The sequence below is a fragment of the Aulonocara sp. 'chitande type north' Nkhata Bay genome, linkage group LG3, assembly GCF_057382095.1.
Source record: "Aulonocara sp. 'chitande type north' Nkhata Bay isolate Kocher_YH1m ecotype deep benthic linkage group LG3, A_spYH_male_GT1.1, whole genome shotgun sequence".
Classification (NCBI taxonomy): domain Eukaryota; kingdom Metazoa; phylum Chordata; class Actinopteri; order Cichliformes; family Cichlidae; genus Aulonocara; species Aulonocara sp. 'chitande type north' Nkhata Bay.
In genome coordinates, this window is record NC_141346.1 from 12,154,373 (window position 1) to 12,163,059 (window position 8,687).

At 43.7% G+C, this 8,687-nt stretch overlaps 1 protein-coding gene across 1 annotated transcript; it reads left to right on the forward strand.

Annotated features, from left to right (window-relative positions):
• Positions 1–2,282: 2,282 nt before the first annotated feature.
• On the forward strand, positions 2,283–4,606 carry LOC147333987 (uncharacterized). Its single transcript, XM_086286516.1, has 3 exons — positions 2,283–3,001; positions 3,146–3,428; positions 3,556–4,606. The coding sequence occupies exons 1-3, from the start codon at positions 2,496–2,498 to the stop codon at positions 4,225–4,227; spliced, it is 1,461 nt and encodes a 486-aa protein (XP_086142642.1). The 5' UTR covers positions 2,283–2,495; the 3' UTR covers positions 4,228–4,606.
• The last annotated feature ends 4,081 nt before the right edge of the window (positions 4,607–8,687 follow it).

Below are 8,687 nucleotides of genomic sequence, written 5' to 3' on the forward strand. Positions count from 1 at the left end.
GATCTTCTTCTTTATACTGTGTCAGATAAAGTATGACAGCTTTTCTTGAATTCATTTCATATGATGTGTTTTCACAGATGAAACTAGCCAACAGTAAATCAAATGCTTTCCACTAACTCAGCATGACCTTCATCTGTAACAAGTAACCACTTCCTGTTGATCTCTGAAATTCTCAGAAACTTTGAATCCATCTCCCAGTTTTCAGGTCAAACCAGCTTTGAGCAGTATTCAATAATCAATGGGATTCTGGTGAACTGCTGTTCCGGTTTAGGACAGAGCTCAGACTATGTTGGTCACACTGAGCAGCAGTGTTGGGGAGTAACGGAATACATGTACCGCCGTTACGTATTTAAAATACAAAATATGAGTAACTGTATTCCATTACAGTTACCGTTTATAAAGGTGGTATTCAGAATACAGTTACTTTGTTGAAATAAATGGATTACACTGCGGTACTTTCCTGTTTCATATTGTCGCGGGTCAGGACTGTTTGGGTTTGTTTGACAGCTACGTTCTGTTGTTCTAGGCGGCAGCGTTACGGTTGCCATGGTTACAGGGCTACGCTCTCTCTCTCTCTGCGACTGTGTGTTTCCTGGGTGAGAGAGCGCCTTTTCGTTGTTGTTGTTGTTGTTGTGCTAAGCTAACAGGCAGAATGCTACAAGCATAGCTCTAAAGAATGTAGCATCACGGGCAGTGTAGTCCGTGTTGCAGGGAGAATGGACTGCCATACACGTTATGGGTCTGTGAGCGCGAGGAGGGAGAAAAAGGGGAGTGGAAAGGTACGAGTTGTCGTCGAGGAAAAACGGGAGCTGGAAACATGTAAATATAATAATAACCACTGCAGCCAAGAAGAGTGCCTGACGATTTAGCTTTGGCTATGTTAAATGGCTTTACTGAAGTGTGTATATATTTTTATTTCATTTGTATTCTGTATAATGCATTTAATTTATCTGAATGATTAATGAAATGTTCTTTATATCAGAATCAGAATCAGAATACTTTATTGATCCCTGCAGGAAATTATTTTTTGTTACATTTTTTTTTTTTTTTTTTTTTTTTTTTTATATTTTGTGTTGAAAGGTTTTTCACCTATCCATCCACCTACCTATCAGCTATCTAACTAGCTGGTCAAAATAAATTGAGTGAAATTCAAAGTCTGGTCTTTTTCAAGTGTGGGCACCTCAGAGACAGAACACTTGACACCCAGAGGCCGAGGGCACCCCACCCCCCGAAGGGGCCCGAGCAAGCCACCGGGAGTGAGCGCCCAGTAGTGATGTGCGATACCAGTGATTTCCGATCCGATACCAAGTAAAATTCAGGGTGGTATCGGCGATACTGATACTTTTTAACATTAAGTTTTTCTACATTGTATTTCAAATTTTAGCTACAGATTGATTACAGAACATTAGACTACTTTTTTTTTTTACTGTTTAATAATGCAGAATTATTATATACATATAAAAAAAAAACTGAAGTTGTGTGCTATTTGAACACGTAATTTAACATGTCATTTAACGTTTATCTTGTCTGGACATGTCGTCAAAAATATTCAACATAATTTAACATGTCATTTAACGTCTATCTTGTCTGGACATGTCAACAAAAACATTTGACAGTAACACTTTCCCTTATTCACAGGTTTTTGTTTAGGAACAACAGCATATTTACAGTTTTCCCTCTAAGTCTGCTCCGTTTTTTGCTCACAACCTGTCCTGCTTTTGAAAAGATTCTCTCTGCAGGTACAGAAGAAGCAACGATTCCTAGGTATCTCACTACAAGTCTGCTTAGGGATTGGAAGGTTTGTTCATGTTCTTGCCACCAAACCAATGGATCCTTATCTCGGGGAATCAGTTTTTCCTCTGAGTACCGCCGTATTTCAATGAGTACATCACTGGAAGCTGACCGGTGATGTTGGCTTGACACAACCTGCATGTCAAAATCTGTCCATATCCCTCCTTTTGTTGCAGCTGGACCTGCGGGTGGAGGACTCGGGATAGACCCTGAAGTAGAAGGCCCTGAGGCAGAGCTAACAGTAGGCGTTGAGCTTACAGTTAGAGTGGGAGTGGACTGTCCTGTCTGATAGACTTCTTGCATTTCAGTGTGGAGACGTTTCTTTACAGTTTTTCTCGATTGCTTAAACACTATAACCAGGCCTCTAAACTAAAATTTCAAAACCGTAACGCTATTGGTCAAAAAGCTCACCCATTTCCCTGAACTATAAACACTATTCCCTGCTTTGACACATGACTCAAATTTGGTGAACTGTCACTGCAAAACTCTACACACAAATCCCTACATTTTACAGTGCTTACACCATGTAGTCATTTAGAAAGCACTAGCATGCAATAATGTTAACTTAAGTCAGCATAGCTTGAGCTCAATTAGCACACAATTAACCAGGTGGAAACACTAGGAGTCAAAATTTAGCACACACCAATCAGAACCTGCGATGGATAGATAAAAGGGCCAAAGTCAGCTCATTCAGGTTTGAAACAATGGATCCAAAGAGATGCAAAGGAAGAGGACGTGGTGGAGAAAGAGGACGTGGTGAAGGAGGAGGACGTGGTGGAGGAAGAGGACATGGTGAAGGAGGAGGACGTGGTGGAGGAAGAGGACATGGTGAAAGAGGAGGACGTGGTGAAGGAGGAGGACGTGGTGGAGGAAGAGGACATGGTGAAAGAGGAGGACGTGGTGAAAGAGGAGGACGTGGTGGAAGAGGAGGAGGAGGTGGTCTAGGACAACAGGAAGGTGGTGGAGGAGGAGGGAGAGGTGGAGGAGGAGGAGGACGTGGTGAAGGAGGTGGAGGTGGAGAACGACGGCGACAAGGAAGGGGAAGAGCAAGGGCAAGAAGACAGTCAGTCTCGGATGAAATTCGAGCCACTTTAGTTGACCATGTCCTTGTCCATGGGATGACTATGAGGGAGGCTGGGCAACGAGTACAACCAAATTTGAGTCGCTTCACTGTTGCCTCCATCATCAGAACCTTCAGGGAGGAAAACAGGTAGGTGTACTTGCAGTAAGACTGCTTTGTACAGTAACGTTTAAGTTACTGAACTTATGTGTCTTGAGTTTCAGTATGTTTCCATTATTTTCCTGTAAAATGAATGTGTGACAGTTACAGTAATGAGTGCTTCTATTTTTGTAGGACACAGAGACGACCACCTGGTGGAGGCAGGTTAAGGCTTTTGTCGGAGGAGCAAGAGAGGGAACTTGTAAACATGGTAATTGCAAATAATGTAATCCGCCTGCAAGAGATTCAAAGGAGAGTGATTGAGGATGATCATCTTTTTCGAGACATAAATGCCATCAGCCTCTCCACAATTGACCGCATCCTCCGAAAGAATCAATTCCGGATGAAACAGGCATACCGAGTCCCTTTCGAACGAAACTCTGACAGAGTGAAAAACCAACGTGTGGAATATGTTCAGGTATGAGTTTTGATACTGTATAAAGTATTGTGTACCATCACAGCATGGCAGTTTATGCTGCCATTTCAGCACTCTTGAACTGTGGTTCAGGGTACCGATTGACTCTACTGTGTTATGTGTTTTGCAGAGAATCTTTGAGATTGAAGGACGGCCTCTTCCCCATGAAATAATCTTTGTGGATGAGGCAGGTTTTAACCTGACCAAAAGAAGGAAAAGGGGGAGGAACATAATTGGCCATCGGGCTATTGTAAATGTCCCTGGTCAGCGTGGGGGGAATGTCACTATGTGCGCAGCCATCAGCCAACGAGGGGTACTCCACCGCCATGCCGTACTAGGACCCTATAACACTATGCTTCTCCTTGCTTTTCTTGATGGTTTAAGACAACATATGTTCCAGCTGGACTACAGGGAACCAGCACAGCCAGAGCAGCCTCACTACGTTGTTGTGTGGGATAACGTCAGCTTCCATCGCGCTGCTCTGGTTCGTGACTGGTTTACCAATAACCCAAGGTTTTCTAATATCTTTCTGCCTGCATACTCTCCCTTTCTAAACCCGATAGAGGAGTTATTTTCGGCATGGCGGTGGAAAGTGTATGACCGAGAACCTTATGTCCGTGTTCACCTCCTTCAGGCCATGGAAGAGGCCTGCCTAGACATATCAGTAGATGCATGCCAGGGGTGGATCAGGCATGCAAGAGGATTTTACCCCCACTGCCTGGCTGGGGCCAATATAGCCTGTGATGTGGATGAGATTCTCTGGCCTGACCCAGACCAAAGACAAGATGCTGAGGTGGGATAATGTTTCTGGTGTGTGTTGTACTGTATAGTACATGAATGACAATGTGCCACTGTACATACATTGGTTGCGTCTTTTGTGTTTATCATGTGACAAGGGTTTTGAAGGGGAGAACCATAAGCAACCTATTTGTTTTGGAACTATTGTTTTGAATTAATTGTACCAGTGTGCAAAACTCTGTTGTAGTGTGTGTGTTTTTGAGGGCTTGTGTTTGATGTCTGAGGGCAAAGTTTGGTTTTTCAGCAGGAGTGAATAGTTTTGGGTGTAGAGCTTCATTTTGACCTGGAAATAGGATGTTTGGGAAATTGAGTGAGATGTTATGGATTTGTGTTTACTGTTGTGAGGATATGAGGCGTAGTTTCAAGAAATGTGTTTTAGCAATCGAGAAAAACTGTAATACTTTACTGCTATGGTAGCCAATGTTTCAAATGCAGGTTTGACAGGATTGTGAGTGTAAACTTTATCCAAAACCTAGTGAGGGTTTACTCATCTTTGCCAGTGGGTGGCTGTAGCTCATCAAACCAAAATTGATGTTTTCCAGCTTGAAGTTTTTTGAAAACTTAAACTGTTTCTGCTCCTAGGGTGGCTCAGGGCCAGCCTACCCCTGGATCCATACCTGTTCCCCAGGTGTGGGTGGTTGAGGTCAAGCTATTCGCTGTTCCAGTTTCCGGTGCCGCTAGGGCTCTGCTGCTCCCTGCACCCATACCAGTTCCTTGGGTAGGCACAGCTGGAATCCAGCCATCACTGGTTTCCTGGGTGAGGGCAGCTGAGACCCTGTTGACCTCTGCAACCATAAAATTTCCTCGGGTGGGATTGGATGGTGTCCAGCCCGTTCATGCACCCATGCTGGCTCCCTGGGTGAGGGAAGCAGAGACCCTGCTAACTCCTGAACCCATATGTCCCTACACTGGTTCCCAGGGTAAGGGCAGCCAGGGCCCAATTCGTCCCTGCTCCAGTATCTGTTCCTCGGGTGGGGTCAGCTGTTGTCCGGCCAGGGACTGGCTGCGGCCACCACCGGCAGCTTCCACGTCACTACTTGAAGGCTCAGGAGAGCCTTCCCAGTCACTTGCTCCCGAGATGTCCTTGTGCCAGCTGGTCCTGCCAAGGACTGAGGAACTTTACCTTTGCTGGTGCTACTGCACATTTGGTCAGCCTCAGGATCAGTTTCATTGTCTGTGCTGGATGCACGGTCAGCCTACGGATTTACTTTGTCACTTGTGCTGCCGTCGACCAGACCTGCTCCATCACCACTGCTGGCCCCGTGGTTGGCCTCCTGAATCCTCTGATGGTTACACTCATACATGCCAACCCTCCCTTTTTTATTTTTATTTATTTTTTATTTTTTGGGGGGGAGAATCCTGAATTTCAGTTCCCCTCCCGAAAATTTCTCGCGATTTTCAAACCCGAAAAATTGAAAAAAAACATATCCCAGACTGGCCCAGCCAATTCCAGTTTCCAACAATGGCTACTACTGCAGCTACTTAGTTTAAATATTACTTTTATTTCTCTTTCTGGGTGGCAAATTTAAACTTTAAACATATTTTCAGGCAAGAATGTAGCTGTGTAAACTTCAAATATCTGAGCCGAGGAGAACAGCAAACTCCCGGCACACACAAAATGATGCAAACTGCTGACCTGTCAAACCAGCTGGAGTCTGAGCTGGACTCAGTCACACAAACAGGTTGAACAGGATGTGCTCTGTGCAGCACCTGCATGTAAAACAGAAGCAAAGCTGTTCCTGTGAAATGAAACTGAAAGCCTCTCTGAGCGTCTCCCTGTAGAAAATGGAGGCTGAGCTCAGTCAGATCACTCAGCCTGCAGACAAAATGGAGGCGTGTTTGAGACGTGCAGATAAACAGTCACAGCTTTGTGTCGGCCTCTGGGGGCTCAGGGCCGTCCTGTTGTCATGGTATCAAGTGCACGACGGCTCTCTGCAGACACACTCTGACTCCTTATTCCCATTTTCTATAAGTCCTCATCTCTGTGGACTTTACCTGAGGGATTACCCACAGTTCACAGTGCTGTGATGTTCACAGCATTAAGCACAAATATAGAAATAAATAAACTGTGACACGTGCCTGTATGTGCACATCTTTACTTTTAATAAGATGTTTCAACATGCAGACGTGAATCTAACACAGTAACAGCTGCCTTTGTTTCAGATCCAGCAGAGAAGATCATTCACTGACAGAGACAAAGTTTTGGTGCTGTGGTAACGACTCTGAGCCGATGAAGCTCTGATGACTCTGATAACATCTCCCTCCCAGTAATAACCTCCCAGCAGCAACTGCCACAGGCACAACGGCCACGAGTCAGGAATGTTTCACGGTTCAGCTTCCTGCAGTTATAGTGAAACAGTCTTTGTAATTCACATCTGACTCGTTTAGATTTTCTTCTCCTGACAGTGAAACTCTTACAGATACAGATGTTAGTAAATCTGACCCTAAATCTCCTCCTGTAAATGAGAGACAAGCACATGGCTCTGTTATTTTCCTAAATCCTTATCAGTTCTCCTTTCCTTGATCTCAGTGGTGCTTTCACTGAGGTCAGAGAAAGGAGGTTAGGAAAGGGGACAAGAGACTTTTAGAGCACACACGAGTAAAGTAAAGGCTGCACTGAGCATGAAAGTGTGTCTGAAACATGCTGATGAAAGTCTAGTGAAACGATTATAGTCTGCTCCAGGGCAGCTGGAGAGTCACAGTTTTTGTATGTTTTGCACACTTAAATGTTTCAGATCAGGACCATGAAGGTTTGGATTTTTCCCTTAATGATAAACACCTCCATTTAGAAATTGGATTTGGTGGGGGGGGGTTGTCTAATATTTAAATGTGTTTGATCTGAAACATTTAAGTGTGACAAACATACAAAAACCAGGAAACCAGGAAGGAAACAAACTCTGTTTCACTCTGTTTGTTTCCATCTTATGTTCTTATATGTTGTTTGTTTGAAACTCGTGATCAGTATTTTAAAGTTTTTAAACTGAACTCAAACACAAACTACAAACTGGTCAGACATTGAAATGAATTGTTCCTCTGAGTATCTGAACCTGCTGTTGTGTTGTTTTTGTGTGCTGGTTTCACTGATGGCTGCTGCTGGGACAACAGACACACAAACAGTTTGATGTCATCAGAGATCACTCTGGAAATACTCAGAAAAAAAAGATGGTTTATGGTTTAAAGCTGATTAGTTTTAACACTCCAACACTGTACGTATGTCCTACAGTGCTGTACACAGTGTGTTTGGTACACTGTGTACAGCACTTTGTTTGGTGTTTGTATAGATGGAAATTATGCAAACTGCTGACCTGTTGAACCAGCTGATCCAGCATTTTGTCTGCGCTGGAATTAGTTCTACAAACAGGTTAAACAGGGTGTGTTCTTTGCAGCACCTGCATGTAAAACAGAAGCAAAGCTGTCAGTTACACACACAGACTGAACAGACCGAAGGTGTGTCTGCAACATGCTGAAGCACGTCTGGTGCAATGATTACAGTCTGCTCCAGGGCAACTGGAGAGTCACAGGTTTTTGTATGTTTGTCACATTTAAATGCTTCAGATCAGGACCATGTAGGCTTGGGTTACAAACATCTCCATTTAGAGACTGCATTTTGTGTTTTCTTGGTCAAATATTTAAAAGTGTTTAATCTGAAACATTTAAGTGTGACAAACATAACAATAACAGGAAACCAGGAAGGAAACAAACTCTGTTTCACACTGTATGTGTTTGTTTCCATCTTATGTTCATATATGTTTGTTTGTTTGAAACTTATGATCAGTATTTTAAAGTTTTTAAACTGAACTCAGACACATAAACTACAAACTGGTCAGACATTAGAAATTAATTGTACCTCTGAGTATTTGAACCTGCTGTTGTGTTGCTTTTGTGTGCTGGTATCACTGATGGCTGCTGCTGCTGCTGTGACAACAGACACACAAACAGTTTGATGTCATCAGAGATCCCTCTGGAAAAAGATGGTTTATGGTTTAAAGCTGATTTACTTTCACACTCCAACACTGTTATTATGTCCTGCAGTCTGAGTGTATAACAGCACTGCCCCCATGTGGTCAATCTGGAGCATTGCACATGATAATTCTCATCCAGCAAACTTCATTAAACCTCCACTCAAATTGTCATGTCAATCACAAATTTAACAATCCAATCAGAACAGATGGGTTTGGCTGTCGGAGTGGTGCTTTACTGAGCTGCAACCCATCCACTCAGGGTCCAAGAGGCAGGACAAACAAGCTGGGGTCCAGGAAAGTCTTTACAAGGAGAAGAGAAGGTCGTTAGGAGAAAGCACTAGAAAACCACAAGGAATTACATTGACGCTAGTTAGCGCAACGATCCAGTAAAGAAGCAGACTCTCCTGCAGTCTTAAGTAGTGTGAGAGAGTCATCACTCATGATGAGAAGCCAGCGGGTGAATATACTAGATGGCCACAGGTGTCCATTGTAGGCGAGGCCA

Bases quoted from the DNA above. Each gene is read 5' to 3' on its own strand.
- LOC147333987 (XM_086286516.1), top strand. From the start codon at position 2,496: ATGGATCCAAAGAGATGCAAAGGAAGAGGACGTGGTGGAGAAAGAGGA. The intron at 3,002-3,145 runs GTAGGTGTACTT...CTATTTTTGTAG, and splicing joins ACCTTCAGGGAGGAAAACAG to GACACAGAGACGACCACCTG. The intron at 3,429-3,555 runs GTATGAGTTTTG...TGTGTTTTGCAG, and splicing joins AACGTGTGGAATATGTTCAG to AGAATCTTTGAGATTGAAGG.